General features: G+C 37.8%; 3 protein-coding genes across 4 annotated transcripts; 2 read left to right on the top strand and 1 right to left on the bottom strand.

The window, feature by feature from the left end:
- Window positions 1–1,989: 1,989 nt before the first annotated feature.
- Window positions 1,990–7,548, bottom strand: LOC120013752 (acyl-coenzyme A oxidase 4, peroxisomal-like). Of its 2 annotated transcripts, none has more exons than XM_038865682.1 (13): window positions 7,306–7,547; window positions 6,715–6,819; window positions 6,238–6,344; window positions 5,876–5,953; window positions 5,665–5,788; window positions 5,482–5,555; window positions 5,314–5,373; window positions 5,116–5,225; window positions 3,694–3,853; window positions 2,968–3,044; window positions 2,717–2,888; window positions 2,543–2,635; window positions 1,990–2,342 (listed from the first exon to the last, which is right to left on the bottom strand). In XM_038865682.1, the coding sequence occupies exons 1-13, from the start codon at window positions 7,331–7,333 to the stop codon at window positions 2,211–2,213; spliced, it is 1,320 nt and encodes a 439-aa protein (XP_038721610.1). In that variant the 5' UTR covers window positions 7,334–7,547; the 3' UTR covers window positions 1,990–2,210. The 2 variants fall into 2 exon arrangements, with proteins under 2 accessions (XP_038721610.1, XP_038721611.1); XM_038865683.1 differs by having other exon boundaries at window positions 2,021–2,342; window positions 6,805–6,819; window positions 7,306–7,548.
- Window positions 7,549–10,944: 3,396 nt separating this feature from the next.
- On the top strand, window positions 10,945–13,820 carry LOC120012033 (omega-3 fatty acid desaturase, chloroplastic-like). The gene is made up of 8 exons (XM_038863269.1): window positions 10,945–11,791; window positions 11,916–12,005; window positions 12,101–12,167; window positions 12,286–12,378; window positions 12,471–12,656; window positions 12,766–12,846; window positions 13,063–13,200; window positions 13,320–13,820. The coding sequence occupies exons 1-8, from the start codon at window positions 11,265–11,267 to the stop codon at window positions 13,503–13,505; spliced, it is 1,368 nt and encodes a 455-aa protein (XP_038719197.1). The 5' UTR covers window positions 10,945–11,264; the 3' UTR covers window positions 13,506–13,820.
- Window positions 13,821–15,282: 1,462 nt separating this feature from the next.
- Window positions 15,283–17,055, top strand: LOC120012034. Its single transcript, XM_038863270.1, has 2 exons — window positions 15,283–16,530; window positions 16,615–17,055. Exons 1-2 carry the CDS (start codon window positions 15,666–15,668, stop codon window positions 16,917–16,919), a joined length of 1,170 nt encoding a protein of 389 aa, XP_038719198.1. The 5' UTR covers window positions 15,283–15,665; the 3' UTR covers window positions 16,920–17,055.
- The last annotated feature ends 428 nt before the right edge of the window (window positions 17,056–17,483 follow it).

Below are 17,483 nucleotides of genomic sequence, written 5' to 3'. Positions count from 1 at the left end.
TATTTCATATAAATATCTATTCATTAAATACCGCTTACAATTCTATCCACACTATCATCGACACCTGTTTTGATCATTTCATGTTGCTACTTTATCCTTTTATCTATCTATCAACCCTGACACAGTCAGAATAATGGACCTTTCATGTATTTCCTTTTGTACATGTTTGTCCAATGAAACCAATGGAATGTATACACAATTCTCGAGATTGATCTTCGTTTTTCTATAAAGACCTCCCTTCATTCATTGGGGGGATCGAGCATTTTTTACCTAGAAGAAACAACAAGAACATTTTGACCTACCCTTCACAAAAAACATACTTAGACAAAACACTAAAACCATAGCTGGTCTTCCATCTCCGGCAAGTACTAACTTGATCGTCGGAGCCTCCACGACCGGCACCCCCAAACCGGTTGAGGAGCTTTCACGGTTTGCCTTGTTGTGAAATTTGTAGGATTTGAAGCTGTAAACGAACCCCCCAAGAAGAAAAGTTAACCTTTCAACGATCGTAGAAATTTGCCCCTACAACTACTCCTCTCTGTCTTCCGGATCATCAATAACTAGTAATACCACAAATGCTGCTTCATTCGGGTCATTTCTCGAGATCTGGCTTGTACGCCAAGAGAATTACCTTAAGGAGCTTCTCTCCGCGCAACAACATTCTCTTGAATCACGAGACGAACATCTTCGAGACTTGATCGATCGCGTCCTCTCTCACTACCACCAATACTACGACGAGAAAACACGTCCAAAGTGGTTCACCACATTCGAACGCGCTTTCCTCTGGATCTCCGGGTTCAAGCCAGGACTCGTGTTTATACTCGTCTACGAGACGATCAAAGATTTATCAGAAGATCAGAGAGTAAAAATTGCAAAGCAAACGAAAGAGATTAAACTGCAGGAGCGATTGCTGAACGACGAATTGGCCGAAATTCAGGAGCGCATGGCGTCGCCGTCGTTGGTAGTAGAGGCAAGAATGCGAGGAAGAGTGAGCGACTCATTAGTGGAGGAGGCAGGGGCGATGGAGGCAATGAGATCGGCCATGGAGTCAGTGGTGGCGAGTGCGGACTTGTTGAGGATGACTACTGCGGCGAAGATGGTGGAGATACTGAATCCGGTACAGAGCGTGAGGTTCTTGGCTGCTGCGACGCAGCTTCAGCTGAAGATCAGGAGTCTGGGCTCGCAGTTAAGAAACAGTGACGAGATTTCAATATACTCCTCTCTTTTTTTCTTTTATGAAAATTTGCCCGTCTTTATCGGTATGGCTTACGTAACGACTCTAGCGAATTAACTAGTAGATCAGTATTTCAACTTTTGGGTCCGAGTTTCTTTGGACCGAGACATGGTGCTTGACAGATTGTAATTAACTAATTATAGTATTTTTCAACTAATTATAGTATTACCATATAGAACAAAGTATTTATGTACAGCATAATTACAAAATTACACTGTATTTATGTAATTTGGCTTCTGATAATAGATAACTTGGGGTCAGTTTGATACATAGCATACATTATACGTTAGAGTATACGTTATAAAATACGTTGTTTATGTGTCTGGTAAACTTAATCTAGACTCTACATAGAGTATAAGGTATCAATTTATTAAAGATGAGATGGAGATAATTGGCTGAATAATATAAAGAAAACGATCATTTGTTGCTTATCTTCTCGGTATCAATATTCTGCAATAGACTTCCGGATGGCAGAAATGCCACAGGAAAGCAATATGCATCGAGTCACATTCGGATCAAAGGGTTGGTCTACATGCAGAATACCTTTCAAGAGGGTAATTCTTGGAACCGGCTGGTCTGATGCAAGGAAGGTTAGGTGCCTCAACAGGAAAAGGACAAGCAGACAACAGTATAACACAACGACGAAATGTAATAGCAATTAAGATTAATTATTTTATTATTCAATCCAATAAGGAAACTTGCTCAGTTGGAGCATTTCATATTTGAACCCAAGACCTTCATGCTCTGAAACCATGTTAAGTTTAATTACTTTGTCATTCCGCCAACTAAGTTAACATTTATTTTAAGAATAAAGTTTCATGTCATTTATTGCTCTTGCTCCCAAGAATGACAACTACAGATCCATAGTGAGTGATACATACCATACTAAACAATATATGCAAGAATTATATTTTGAAAAGAGTATCTCCTGTAACTCTCTTATGGGAGGCAAGAAGGCTTACAACTTTACGCTGTCTCACAGGCGGCTCTGCTTGCTCAATGGAGGTGGCTTGAAACTAGCAAAACCAGTGATTTCTCTTCCCGTTACCAAGGTGTTGATTTCATAGGTGCCTTCATATGTGTGGATGGGTTCCAAATCACCAAATGCCTGCCACATGATCAAGTGGAAAGAAAACATAAATAAATAACAAACAGAATGTTTTCTGTTGTCTTATCCCCCAAAAGAAAAGGTTTCTTTTGTGACATTGACGTTAGACAAACTGGATTCAGGTTTTACCCAGATCATTCAAACGTCTCATTGTGAAGAGTATTGAAACAAATTATGAATAACAAGGTAAGCAAGTAAACCTTTGCGACGAGGAAATCAGTCAAAATTCCATTGCCACCAAGTAACTCTCGCCCAAGAGCAACGGTTTCCCTTGCCTTCAAGCTGATCCATGACTGTGAATTCAAAACCAAATTAAGGTCAAGAAGCAACACTATTGGCCAAAATTATCCCAATGCTTTGAAATATTATCATACTTTTCCCAAGCTGACACGCCCTGGTGTCATTTTGCCGACCTCATACAACTTACAAAGGCGCCAACCAATGAGGATCATTGCTTGAATATTACCAAGCATTTGAACAAGTTTCTGTTGGTTGATCTGAAAAGCTGCCAATGGGGCTCCAAACTGTTTCCTCTCCTTCAGATACCTTTAAATCACTTGCAACTTATTAATGGTCATATAAAAAACCTCAATAAAATAAAAGAAAAAAAAATATGCTACAGTACCTGTAACACATGTCATAGACACCCATTGATATACCAACGGGTTGCCAAACAACCGTTAAACGAGAAGCTGCCAGAACCTGTTTTCAATTAGCAGTTAACAAGGTTGCAGCATGAACATCAGAAGCCCAAGTGCAACATGATATTCAACTACATTGACATTAAAGAGCAACAAGAAAATAATTATATTCATATCAGAATTGTCACTTTTTGGCAAGTTAATACTAAAGTGACAAAGTCAACACGAAGAATTCTGTTTGCTGGAAAAAATTCTCTCTACTCTTTAGAGCTTTCACCTTAAATAGAACACAGTTTGTCAGCCGATAGCTGCTAAGGCTCCCTAATTTATGCACATTGTCATTATAATATCTTATATGTAGGGAAAGAATATACAATCAAATCCCTATTTACTCAGTAAATGAGGGCGATGTGAAATCCTTACTCACAACAGCATATCATATTTACAACAGTAATTTAGGGTTGATGTGAAATCCCTATTTACAGCAGTAAATCATGATGATATTCATCGACATTTTATAAGGCTGGCACTGAAGAAAAGCTGCAAATTGGTGACATTACATAGCCATTCAAGACAAGTACCTTTGGTTGCAGCATTGGCATAGTATGCATTCTCTAGTTGACTACTAAAAATATAATTACAGTAAGTGAGAACGATGGAAAATGATTGATGTTGGAACATTATCTGAGGAAGCGGTCAAAAAATCATACCTTGCTCGTATCCTGAAATGAATTGACACCAGGTAACCTGTCCTCATCGGCGACAAAAACTTTTTTCAAAAGAATATCTCCATTTTGTACAATCCGGAGACCGATTTTATTTTCTATTTTTGTTGCTGTTAATCCAGGGGCATCTTTCTTCACTATAAATCTGAAACACACCACAACAGCAATGTAAAGATAAAGAGCAAGCAAACATGGCAACTATTTCCCTTTCTAGTTATCAGTTATAACCAAATCAGACATAGAATAACCAGTGAAATGTAGAGAAGAGAAGAACATCCATCGCAGACAGTTAATTTAAAACGACCTACGGGGTGCAACAGTTGATCTCAGCCTGTCATATGCCTACTTTCTTCAGCTTCTAATTCCCCTTATTTCAGACAATTTGTAAAGATAGGGCTAGAAAATAGCCAACCTCTAGTGCGCAGCTCATATGCTTTCCTCATGAGACAGCTTGTCCAATACTCCCTTGGAAAGCTGCCACTAAAGCTTTTTTCCTTTGATATAGATTTTGGGCTCATGCTGTTGCTTTGGAAATGGGAGGCAGGGAGAACATCCATTGCAGACGGTTGATCTAAAACGACCTAAGGGGTCCAACAGTTTATCTCAGTCTGTCACATGCCTACTTTCTTCATCTCCTAATTCCCCTTATGTCAGCCAATTTCTGAATATACAACTAAAAAATTGCAGCTCATATGCTTTGCTCATTTTTTTTTATTTTTTTTTATCAGCATATGCTTTGCTCATGAGACAGCTTGTCCAATACTCCCTTGGAAAGCTGCCACAAAAGCTTTTTCCTTTGATACAGATGTTGGGTTCATGCCATTGCTTTGGAAATGAGAGGCAGGGATCAACTTTCCACCCTCTATTGTTCATGTGATTGTGAAATGGTTTTGCCCAGTGAAATTAGTGCACTGGTTGTATTTATTTATACTTTAGCTTTATATTGTAAATTTTTGTAATGAGGCTTTGATGATGATGACAATGATAAGGAGGAACATTATTACATTTGAAAGCCCCACCATAAATGCATATCACTACAACCAACATCTATAGATACAAAATTATGTCCTTTTGATAACCTTTTTATCAAGTGAGAAGAAGAATTCCATTCAGAAAGAGTAGTTTATTAGCACAATATCAAGTGCCCATGGTCATGAGGAGTCTGGGTAACTTAGCATGGGGCAGGATGAACATGTTTTTGAACATGCATAATCATATTCGTGAACACACATACTAATCACAGTGTGTATACATACTTCATGAGGAAAAAGTCTCCAGCATGATTTTCAAGCGAATAGGGTAGATTCTATTTTCAGTTTCCAATCAAGTAACCGAAAATGTCATATCAACAAAAATTCACTGTGTCAGCAGTTGCTGGGTCTGGAATATCATATGGAAATCACATACCCGTTTATCTGATTTGTGGTGGTATTCCTAGCAAATATAACCAATACATCTGCAAAGGTGCTGTTCCCTATCCAGCGCTTCTGTCCCTCAAGTATCCATCCTCCTTCCACCTATTCATTCCAATGAAAAAATAGACATGAGACAGGAGAGAGAATAAAGTTACATATTAATAATTGAATAAGAGGCCTAGAGTCAAACCTTTGTTGCGGTTGTTTCCAAAGAACTTGCATCACTTCCATAGCCAGGCTCAGTTAAAGCCTTCAGATATATAAAAATATATTTCAATGACTTATTTGACTTCGACAAAAACAGATACAACCACCTTTTGTATAGATGCTACAAAGTGCACAAAAAGAAGATACTAACCCAACAAGCTACAGTACGTAATTGGGCCAAAGACGGTAGGTATTTCTGTTTCTGCACCTCTGAACCACAAAGTGCTATTTTTGGCAGTCCACAATAAATACACAAATTGTTACACGGTCATAATTAGCTAAAAACATGTAGATCCAAATTTTAATGTATTCTTAAATTATATTGAGACCTCACCAATAGTGAGCATTGCTAGAGATGAATGAACCAGAATAAAAGTAGAACAACTTGCATCAACTCTAGCAACTTCAGCAACAGCAACAACGTATGCAGTAATGGAGATACCAGGACAACCATAACCCTGAGATCAGAACTGAATATGTTATTTACCTGCTATCCCACACCAGGAAAACAAAGTAAAGAAATATTAATCAGAAGGATACATTACCTTGATTGTACCACCAACAATATCCAAGGCACCAAGCTTTGGAAGAACATGAAAAGGGAACTTTGCCTTCTCCCAATACTGAAAGACGCATAATCCAAATATTTCACTTGACTTATAAACATTGCGGCCAAATTCTACTCGTGATTTGATGTTTAGACAGAATTTATGAAAACACAGGCAAACAAATGACCCAATGCTTAAGCTGCAGAGGTGCAACTTAAAGGTCACAAGTTCAAAACCCGGAAACAGCCAGAAGATATCTTGTCTGTTCTCGACCCCGCCCACTAGGGGAGCCTTGTGCACGGGAATTGTTTACCTTTTTTACAACATAGATGAAAATGATGGCATCATCTTAAAGATACCTCTGCCATTACAGGGGCTACTTCTTTTTCCATGCATGCTCTTACTTTCATCCTGATAGACTGCTCTTCAGGAGTTAATAGATCATCAAAGTTATAATAATCTGAAGCTGCAATTTTTCACAGAAGACAGAAAGGTAAGTTTCCAGAAAAGAAAGAAAGAAGAAGATATATCAAGTAAAAGCAAACCCCAAAGCGTTTAACTTCATATCCAACCCAATATGCTACAGTTACAAAGGAGTGGATCTTAACTAAAGGCCGCATGCACCATAGTATCTAACTTCAAGTCTAACCCAATGTGCTATAGTTGTACAAATTGCTCACAACAGCAGCTACTAAATCTAGACATCATCCACAAAATCCATAATATCCCAAAACTGATCCATAGGACAGCAACGCCCACAAAATCCAAGATATATCCCAAAACATAGTTCAGACAGCCATACCCTAATACACATGCCCATTGATAATCTTGCTTACCACAAGGAGGAAAGATGGATGCAGGAGTAGCCTGAGGGAATGCAATGGAAACATCCAACGGTGGCAAATCAAAATATGAACTCCTTTTACCTTTGTCTATATCATCTGCAAAACAGTAAAGTAAGCGTCATAGAACGAAGGAATTGCAGCGTGATCACAACCTTAACCACTTAAAGGATGCAAACTGAGAAACGGTTTGTGTGAATTATAACTCTCCAAATCCTGATCTCATGATTTAATAGTTCAATCTGTTATGACCAATATAAAAAATGGAAAGATTGCAACATAGAAGTATGAGAAGAATTCAATACTGATGATTGAAATTAAATCGCTCAACTCCGCTGTTAATAACTGAAACCCGATCAAACTAATATGGCTCACTGTTTTTCCTCCAGGTGAAGCCACAGTAGCCATTAACAGATAATTGAAGACATTATCCAGAAAAGATGTATGGCTCTGTCAACTGTTATTCCAGTGAGGGCAAGGCAGAGAAGTAATTGTTACGACAGAAATCACTCGAACACTAAAGTTGATCATTTAATCTTCGTTTTCGATCTTAAACAACGCGTACACTTTGAATGCAAAACCAACCTTGATTTTCCGATGAGCGTCGGTTCATGGTTGCCTTGGTCAATAAGAATCGGAGAACGCCGAGCTTGTTGGAATGAAATGGTTTGTCGAAATGAAGTAATCAGCAACGCACGCAAAAGGAGATGAGTCCAAGCTGAAGCACCGGGCACGCGAATCTATGCGCCCGAGGACACTCAAATCGGAATGACGGAATCTTGAAACAAAACGTCAAAACGGATAACCTAAAAAATTGGCACCATATGACTGTGGTAGGGTAATTTCTACCCTGTCCTTCATTTAAAACATCTTGTTCTGATTTGGGGTCATGAGGGCAAATGTAAGGGTGAAGTGGTATTGGGCCAACAAAGATGTTGTCTTTTGTTGATGTGGTTGTATTGTAAAATGTGTTTTGCTGATGTGGCTGTATTGTAAAATGTGTTTTGCTGATGTGGCTGTATTGGGATAAGTGTTTTGCTGATGTGGATGTATTGATATTTGATGTTTTGGTGTAGTTTTGTTGTGGATAATATGGAGGAATGGAATGTTGTTGGGTTGGGTGGAAAGATAAAGTGTGTGGGAAGAAAAAGTGTATAGAAATTTGTGTTTTGCTGATGTGGCTGTATTAGAATACGTGTTTGACTTGACTTTTTGTGTAATAGAGGTGAGACCGAGCCAACAAAAATGTTGGCCCAGCAACCTAAATCCCATTGCATTTGCCCTGAGAACATCCATAATAGGGTTATATTTGACATTGTGAATAACATTTTTTAAATAAATATAGTGTTATACCATCACAATATATATAATGGAGTGTATTTCAAATACTTGAAATGTTTTTTTTTTTTTTATAAGTATAACGCTACACGCACACAATGGATGAAAAATGACACTTGAAAATTTAATTGTAGAAAAATGATACTTGAGAGTTGGAGTATATATATAGTTAATGAATAGTAAAGAAATAGATTATGAAAACGAAGAAAGATGTGATGAAAAGAAAGAGAGAGATGATGGAAAGAAAGATAGTGAAGATTAAGAGTGTGTTTGGATTGAGGGATTTGGAGGGAAGGGAAATAGAGTTTCCTTCCAATTCCCTTGTTTTGATAGTTTATAAAAAATTGAGGGGAGGGATTTGAGGGGATTTGGGAAGAAGATTTCATTAAATTTTTGTCAAAATTCTTTCCTCTCAAAATGAAGTCATTTGGAGGGAAGAGATTACTAATTAAGTTACTTAGAAGTTTAAAACTTATTTTACCCTTGAACATAATACTTAAAACATAAAAAATAAGGTTAAACTAGTAAATTAAACTACTTTTCTTTCCTTTCTTTTTTTTATGTATCCAAACATGAGAGAGAGAAATGTATTTTCCCTTCCTTCCCTTTCCCTTCTCTTCCTTCCCTTTCCCTTCTCTTCCCTTCCCACAAGTCCCTCAATCCAAACACACTCTAAAAGGAAGAGAGATGTGATGGAAAGAAAGAGAAAGAAAATGGAAATGAATAGAGAGATGATGAAAATGAAGAGAGAGAAAATAAGTATAGAGTGTTGGAAGGTATGAAGTGTTGATGAATAGTGTTCATTATGGGATCCATTCATCCAATTAAATTGTGCCACATAGGAGAGAGGAGAATAGAAAATGATTTTGAAGTGCTGGATTACATTGTTACCACTGTGGATGCTCTGACTAATTTTTCTATCCAATTGATGATGCCATGATGGTCATTTACTAAGGGTATAGTACAAAATGACGTAGTTTTAACTTTAATAAAATTGGGGAAAAACCCCAAATAAAATACCATTTACTCAAAAGGTCAAAAATAATAAAAATTCTATATATCCATAACAATTTCTTCCATAATCGATCATAATAGTATTATGTTATCTAATTACATTGAATTTCGTTATTACATTGTCTAATTACATTGACTTTTGTTATTACGTTGTCTAATTATATGTTATGGCTGATTATGACTGAATTTATTAGGGATATATAGTGCTGCCGCAAAAATAAATAGAACAAATGTGTGACGAAACACATCACATTCTCTTCTTTCTTCTTCGTTCTTTGCCTTCTCATGCGGAGCATTGTCGCTACTCCACACCAATTTTTTTTGTCCAGCTACTGTATTCGACAATCGACCTATCAAAATGAAGCCCATGGCCCCACAAACTTCTTTCGACCATTTACAGCTCGAGGCAAATTGAGAATTGGCCGAAAATCAAGCTTGAAATTGTGGACCATCGAACGGAAAAGTGGTCAATCCGCCCAACTCTAGCGACGGATCGACACTATTGGACTTCCCTGGGTGACGTGCACCTAGCCCAACCCTTCGCTGGCCTTAACGGGCATCAGAAGTGGATGACCCAATTTGTTGACCTGACCTTTACTCCATACATGAGAAGTTTCAATTGTCTCCATACATTTCTCCTAAAATATGTGCTTTCTTCCACTCTATTATCGGGTAATTGGCCTCTTTCGTCATTTCAAATTGGTCCATTCCCTTCACGAATCTAAACTCATAAAATCTGCCAATGGAGAGGGCATGGTTGTTCTTCATGAGTTGGGTATTGGAGAGGAATCCAACTAATTTTGAGTGATTTTAGTAAATATTATTTTGTTTGAGTTTTTTCTCAATTTTATTAACCTAAAACGGTGTCATTTTATACTTTCCGTTAGTCAAATGATGGAGGGATTTACGATGCAACAAAATCAAAGCACATGATTCAAATTTTTATAAATTCAAAACGAGTGGTGCATATAAAAATTATCCCAACCATTGAGGGTGTTCAATGCATTTCGTCAAAAAAATAAAAATCGGATCGGGATTGTAAGGTAGTATTTTTTTAAATTCGGTAAATATAGAATTTTATACGACTTGAAATACCTTTTAAAGTGATTTTATTGCCTAATTTAATCGTTGTGTTCTTAATTTCAAAGACACAACACATGTGATTGGCATGGGGTTTAGAGGTGGATAGGGATGGAAGGGATGGAGATGTAATTTTCCAATCCAATAGTAAATGGCTCTAAATTTTTCTTTCAAAATTATTAGGCCTAATATTTTTAGCTTTACCTAATATCTTTACCTTTTGAATTTTATTGCCTTATTCAATCTATTAATCCTTTATTGGGATAGTTTGTGAGTCTTAAGTTGTTTCTTCTAAACCACCATTAAGCATAAACAATTATAAGTGCCGGCCATGCACATATTAAGTTAAACTTCTACGTCTAGCAAATTTTTTTAGTCATTCAACAAGGACTGAAGATCCTAAATTGCTTGGTGCGTCATGCGTGTGGGACGTGAGGACTCACGTGCTCAAAGTTTCTCATGCTGGACGAGATCTAATATAAGTATATAGTTGTATCTTGGATGAGTTAGTCGTTATATAGTAATATTTAAAAAAAAAAAAAAAACTGCCGGCCATACACCATACTCGTGTAAGCTATTTGGTTGCAATCACGATAAAAGCATGGGCTGCAATTTTCTCTACGGTTTCTATGAATTCAACTCACGTGTGTAACATGGGCCTGTCAAATGCGTGTTGGACTGACCTTTGAAGCTTAAAATATCTTTTAGGTCCAATAAGAACCCAATAAACTTCCCCAGACTGGTCAAACACTCAAAAGCACCCAGCGGCCACCACTGGTGCTGCGGCTCTGAGAAATTTCGCACGCTCCAATTCTAACAACCGACCTCTTGTTCTTTTACCGTTTATATATTGGTAATCTCCTCTTAGAAACGCTTTGTCATTCAAATCTTGTGTTTAAGGAAAGAAACATTCGCATTAGGAAAAACAATCAGGGAGAGGAAACGTGAGGTGGTTGTTCAAAGAAGGCTAGAGACCTAGTGTTATCTGATCTACATCCTTCATATCTCCAGTCATATATTTGCTATTTTTTTTGGCCTCACGGTTGTGTTCTATAAAGTAAAATACTCTGTTTCTCGGAGACCCGGAGCCGAATTCTGCATCTGGGTCTTCAATGGCGAGTTGGGTCTTATCAGAATGTGGTCTAAAGCCTCTGTCTCAGAATTTCCCTAGACCCAGAACTGGTGCCGTCTCCAACAACCACACAAAGCACAGATTCTTGCAATTAAATAGGAGTTCGATAGATCCAAGTTTTTCTCCAATCAAATTATCTAGCGGGTGTTTCAGAGAGAGGAATTGGGGGTTAAGAGTGAGTACTCCATTGAGGGTCGCGCCTCTGAATGAGGAGGATAAGAGAGAAGAGATAATCAATGGGGTTAATGAAGCCCAAGAAGGAGAGGAAGCCGAGTTTGATCCTGGCGCGCCGCCGCCGTTCAAGCTTGCTGATATTAGAGCTGCCATACCTAAGCATTGTTGGGTTAAGGATCCTTGGAAGTCAATGAGCTATGTTGTTAGGGATGTTGTGGTGGTATTTGGGTTGGCTGCAGCCGCGGCTTATCTCAATAACTGGCTCGTCTGGCCTCTCTATTGGTTTGCTCAGGGGACAATGTTTTGGGCTCTGTTTGTTCTTGGTCATGACTGGTAATTACATTATTCTGTTCAAAACTTGGCCTTTTTTTTTCTCTATATATATTTAAAGGTTTCTGGTTTAGTTGTTTGATGTAATTCTTGTTTCTCTGTTTTGACATTGGATTTGGTTATGCAGTGGCCATGGCAGTTTCTCAAACGATCCAAAACTAAACAGTGTGGCTGGGCATCTGCTGCATTCTTCAATCCTTGTGCCTTACCATGGATGGTAAAGAACTCAATTTTGCTTTTTTGCTTTGTTTGATTCGTGGCATTATTTGTCTATTGAATGCATTTTTTTTTCTTCCTGTGTTGAATTTGCAGGAGAATTAGTCATAGGACTCATCATCAAAACCATGGTCATGTCGAGAATGATGAATCATGGCACCCGGTTTGTAATTCTCTCCAAGTTTATCTGTTCTTGTTATGTTTCATTCTGTCTCTTTCACCACTGTAACACTCTTAAATCCTCAAAATATATATATGTATGTCCCTTGTCTTCCCTGCAGTTGTCAGAGAAAATATACAAGACTTTGGATAATGTGACACAATTCTTGCGGTTTAAATTGCCTTTTCCAATGTTTGCATATCCTTTTTACCTTGTAAGTATGCCTTATCTTAATTGAACTCAGTTCTATCACAATATTCTGTAATTAATTTCTGATTAATTTTTTTTTAATTAATTTGATTTTAGTGGAATAGAAGTCCTGGGAAGACTGGTTCTCATTTTGACCCAAATAGTGATTTGTTTGTCCCAAATGAGAGGAAAGATGTGATTACTTCCACCATTTGTTGGACTGCCATGGCTGCTTTGCTTGTGGGTTTATCCTTTGTGATGGGTCCAATTCAATTGCTTAAACTCTATGGCGTCCCATATTGGGTAATTTTCATATTTCTTTCCCTATTATGTTTGACTTCAAATATTTGAATGCAAAATACTTTTCTTTTCCAATTAAAGAATGCTTTAGGTTGACTTTCTTCAATTGCAGGGTTTTGTAATGTGGTTGGATTTGGTGACTTACTTGCATCACCACGGTCATGAAGAGAAACTTCCTTGGTACCGTGGAAAGGTATGCTTTGCCTTTCCCCAGTGTTCTTTTGCATAACTTAGATAATCAGAGTCGTGAAAATTGTGTAGGTTGGAATTTTGTTAGTTGATTTTCAATGGCAATTCATACCATAACTTCTACAACGACGAAAAGATCAGTATTGACGTTTTTTCTTCGTTTGACCTGAAATTTATGTTCTGATTATGATGCTTTAAATCTTCACTCTTATTTGGACAGGAATGGAGTTATCTAAGGGGAGGGCTTACGACACTTGATCGTGATTACGGGATAATTAATAACATCCACCATGACATTGGAACTCATGTCATACACCATCTCTTCCCTCAAATCCCACACTATCACTTAATTGAAGCAGTGAGTATATATATTCTCTTCAGCTTTCATAAACCAAAGTCAGTTTTTTTCTTCAAGCCAAATAGAGTAGAGGTTTGGTAATTTACTTGTCCTAATTTTTGCATATATTAACCTTGTAGACTGAGGCAGCAAAGCCGGTGCTCGGGAAATATTACAAAGAGCCAGAGAAGTCCGCACCTCTGCCTTTTTACTTAATTGGAGTTTTGATTAGAAGCTTGAAAAAGGATCACTATGTTAGCGACACTGGCGACGTTGTGTACTATCAGACTGACCCTAAGCTTACTGGCTTACCTAAATCACAATGATCGAACATCTATTATTTCCTGGGGTAGACCATAAAACTGCCTGGTGCAGAATTTTTTTCGAGATTGTGTTGCCCACGGAAAAGAAGTATCAGACACCCTCAAAGGCGCGACTCATATGTTAGTGAAGCAGAAGATGTAGATAGGGGATTTATAAGTTATTCGTTGTCACAGTGAAGAAATTCACATATTTATTAGATTTGAAGATGAAATCGTCTCTTCTGATTTCTGATAAGCCTTGTGTATTATTTGAACCAAATTTCAGAAATTGAAGAAACTGATGAGATAGATAAATTTTCAATGATCCTGTTCTCTGCATTTCTTTGCTTCTTTTTCTGGATTTGTGTGGACAGTTTTTTTTTTTTTTAATCCTGAACTCTGAAGTGGTGTCTTTTTTGGATTATCCACTAAGTCCAAATTCGGGATGGACTAGGCACGTGTAAATCCATAGCTGTACCAAATTCCAATCGAATTTTCGACCTGAACGAGATTCTTGACGTCCTTAATCTGCTATTGCAAAGTGGGTGTGTGTATAGTTATCACTATTTATCACTAGTGATAGTGATACCTTCTTTTTCTATCTATAAATCATGTGATGGAGAGGAAATCATGAACAAATTTGCTGGTGCAAGTAGGCCAAGCAGAAAAGACTCAGATAAAGCTTCAATTTTAGATACCTTTATTATCATTGCCTTAGCTTAAATGATTATATATATTACCTTTCATCTTTATCAATACAATCACCAATTTGTAATTTTGATGGTCATTGTAGTATTTGCTATGTCATGTGTCTCTCTGTCTCATATGCATGTGCCTTTGGTTGTCCACTGCTCACTAGTGCTATGGTGAGTGGTCCTGTCCAAAATTGCAAATTGCCACTTCAAAATTCACATCATCCTGTCCCCTCTCCAAATAGTATTCAGACTGAAAATGTCTAAACGAGGGAGTAATGGAGATTTTTTGGGAACAATGGTTTCTATCCCTACTTGTGAAATGTAATTATTGGAAGATTCTCATTAGACTCCCAACGATAACAATATCTTTGTGACAAACGCATTGTGATTTGGTTGTATTTGTCCTCTTTTTTGGTAAAAAACTTATGTATATTTAGATCTAACGGTCTAAGTTTAGATTCATATCTGACTTCAAAGGGAAAATTTGTTCGACGTTATTATCGATTAAACAATCGAAATTATTGTCAATTTTATAATTGATAATTTGTAATTGTATTTGATAATCAGGGCTGGGCATGAGTTGGTATTACTTACCCGATTTTCATAATTAATAATTAACTGCTAACCGATTCACGGAGTTGGGTTGATAATTTCACCCGACCATGCAAAAGTGAATTAGTTGGTGGTGGTTGTGCGTGAGCAGGGGCTTTGTAATTGTATTTGATAAATAATGATAATTATGGTGGGTGGATTGGACTTCAGAACAAATGCTTTAGATTCTTGTTGGCTGTTGCCGATGAAAAAAAAAAGGTTTCCTGTGATTGACCAGGGGCACGGGCCCTTGAGGCCTTGAGCAGGCCATGGCCCTAAAGGCCCATAGTGGCCCATCCTCTAAAACTGGCTCAAAATGGAAAAAAAAAATATTGAGTAGTAAACATAGTCAAAGACAGTGGTATTTCCGTCAAAGTCGTTACAGTCAACAGAGTCGGTGAATTGGACTTTTGTACAGAAACGTCCCAGCCTACCACAAAAGTCTGCAACGACGGCCACACCCGACCCTAGGGACCCAAAACTGGTTTTTTCTTACCTCATTTGTCCGAGCCAAAAAACACTACAGATCGAATGAACCTTTCATCGACTACCCTTCTTTTCAGGTAAACCGAATTCTCCAGCATAACATGTCCACCGACCAGACCAGTTGAGTCAAGTCTAAACTCGAACCACCAACGTAACTCATTTCATACCTATGATAAGTAAGATTAAACAAAAGCCCGTGTAGAAAATATAACATTGAAACTACTCCGTGTAGAATTGAATTTGCGATCTCCGGCACACGCGACTACACTCTCCTTTTGCGAGTAGGTCTAACAATTTTCAATCGATGTGAATTTAGGAAGCAAAATCTACATTCATAGCCCGCCATTTATCAATCTTCTTATAAGCTCTGTTTCTCTCTCACACATACAGAGTCACGGACTCACTGGAAACTATGAGTAACACACAGAATACTGATTCCGGGTGTTTCTCAGCGATTATGCGTCGGATTCTATGCGCAGGCAGTCTACAGACACACCCATCAGACCCAATTGTAGAGTCAAACCCATGTAAGTTCGATCATGCAAACAAAGATTCGAAGAGAGATGCCAGAATTCTAGCTCCTGAGCCTAAGAGGGTGGTTGATACTCCAGCTCTAGCGCCAGGAGTGGTGGCAAGGCTGATGGGGTTAGATTCATTACCAGATTCGAAATGGGTCCCAAGAGAAAGACTTCCAGATTCAGTGACAAGAAGCAGGTCAGTGAATTTCATGGACTACTTATTGGAGCTCGACTTGGGTCAGTCAAGACATCGTCGTGTTCGGACGTCGGTGTCGTTTCGTGAGGTTCCGACGTCGTTTCAAGGTGTTCAACAAAATCAAGATTTCTTGGTTCTGTACCTGGGGACTGTGGAGGAAACAGAGGAAGTGGGTCTTCGAAAGGAGGGGAAGAGAGATGAAGAGAAAAGGAAGAACAAGGAGAATATGCGAGAAAGAGTGATGATGAAGAAAAAGAAGAAAGAAAATCAAGTAAATAACGCCAAAATCTCTGCATTGAAGAATGAACCGAGAAGGTCCTTCTCTAATAAACATTTTCCAAAGCATGAAAAGGAGATTAATTGCAGAAAGTTATCGGGTAAAAGAATCTCGAAAGAAAGAAGTCCAGTGAAGTCTGTATATCAGAAAGAAAAGTATATGGATTCAAAAAAGATGTTGAAGAAGAAGAAGAAGAAGAAAGAAAATCAGGCAGTAGAATGTTCAAGTTCAGCTTCTGTGGTTGATCACAACTTTCTTTCCTCCATTGATGAATATCTTCTATTGGGTTAGTTTTCAACATTTGATGCAATTTCTCATGCTTAAAAACAAAGTTTTCTGGTTTTCATATTCTTTCTGATTTCCCAAACAGAGATGAAGCCAATTGATTCAATACCAAAGAAGAAAAGGCCTCCAACAGCAGCAAATTATGATTCCCCATCACCACATCCAACTCAAGTTTTGAACACTGATCATCAGCAAGAGGCAGAGTATTATGGAGAACTGATGAGCGAGCTCTGCCGATTGATAAAAGAAGATTTAGAAGAATCAAACTGGACTGCGAAAAAGGGGTTTGCATTTGAAGGTTTTGAAGAGACCTGCAAGGAGTTGGGGCAGCAAATTTTGGATCAATTAGTACACCATATAGTGTGCGAACTTGTTTTATTTTACATGTGAAATCTGAACTAGTAATGCACATAGAATGCAGTACTGTTTAGAAGCAAAAATGATAAAGATTCCAACGATAAGCATTCGAAAAACATCTCAGCAGTCTTCTAATAAATGAGTGTCACACTGTTGGATGCTTTTGAAATGATTATCACTGATATCCTAACATTGTTGGTTTAGAGGACTTAGTACGTGATTATCGTGTATGAATTATGGAGAACCCTAAAATAAGCACAATATAATAATGTTTAGATCGACACGGATCGGATATAAAGATATTATATCTGAGGGACAAATATAAGCAAGAAACAAATTTAAAAGCTCGGAATTTAACTTTAAACCATTCTATATCCTCCCATATTAATCAGTACGTGAAAAAACAATAATTATTTCCAGAAACACGATTCCAACCACAATCATAATTCTTTGTCATATTTCAAAAAAAAAAATTTTTCCAGAAACAACTATTTGGGCCTGGACTCAATCAATGTGGTAAAGAATTGGAGGCTGCGACGGACACACGCTTTATGGGCCAGCAGCTAGAAGGATTTTAGTACCTGTTATCGGCCCATC

Source organism: Tripterygium wilfordii, chromosome 13 (genome assembly GCF_013401445.1).
Source record: "Tripterygium wilfordii isolate XIE 37 chromosome 13, ASM1340144v1, whole genome shotgun sequence".
NCBI classification, from domain to species: domain Eukaryota; kingdom Viridiplantae; phylum Streptophyta; class Magnoliopsida; order Celastrales; family Celastraceae; genus Tripterygium; species Tripterygium wilfordii.
Note: the sequence above shows the minus strand (reverse complement) of the source record. Positions and strands in the feature narration are given on the sequence as shown.

What these genes read in the sequence shown, in the direction of transcription:
- LOC120013752 (XM_038865682.1), bottom strand. Translation starts at nt 7,333, where the DNA reads ATGAACCGACGCTCATCGGAAAATCAAG. An exon ending in CATTTCAGGATACGAGCAAG is followed by an intron (nt 3,045 to 3,693) that starts GTATGATTTTTT and finishes AATTGAAAACAG; the next exon opens with GTTCTGGCAGCTTCTCGTTT. An exon ending in CTGATTTCCTCGTCGCAAAG is followed by an intron (nt 2,343 to 2,542) that starts GTTTACTTGCTT and finishes ATCATGTGGCAG; the next exon opens with GCATTTGGTGATTTGGAACC.
- LOC120012033 (XM_038863269.1), top strand. Translation starts at nt 11,265, where the DNA reads ATGGCGAGTTGGGTCTTATCAGAATGTGGTCTAAAGCCTCTGTCTCAG. An exon ending in TTTGTTCTTGGTCATGACTG is followed by an intron (nt 11,792 to 11,915) that starts GTAATTACATTA and finishes TTGGTTATGCAG; the next exon opens with TGGCCATGGCAGTTTCTCAA. An exon ending in CTTGTGCCTTACCATGGATG is followed by an intron (nt 12,006 to 12,100) that starts GTAAAGAACTCA and finishes TTGAATTTGCAG; the next exon opens with GAGAATTAGTCATAGGACTC.
- LOC120012034 (XM_038863270.1), top strand. Translation starts at nt 15,666, where the DNA reads ATGAGTAACACACAGAATACTGATTCCGGGTGTTTCTCAGCGATTATG. An exon ending in TGATGAATATCTTCTATTGG is followed by an intron (nt 16,531 to 16,614) that starts GTTAGTTTTCAA and finishes TTTCCCAAACAG; the next exon opens with AGATGAAGCCAATTGATTCA.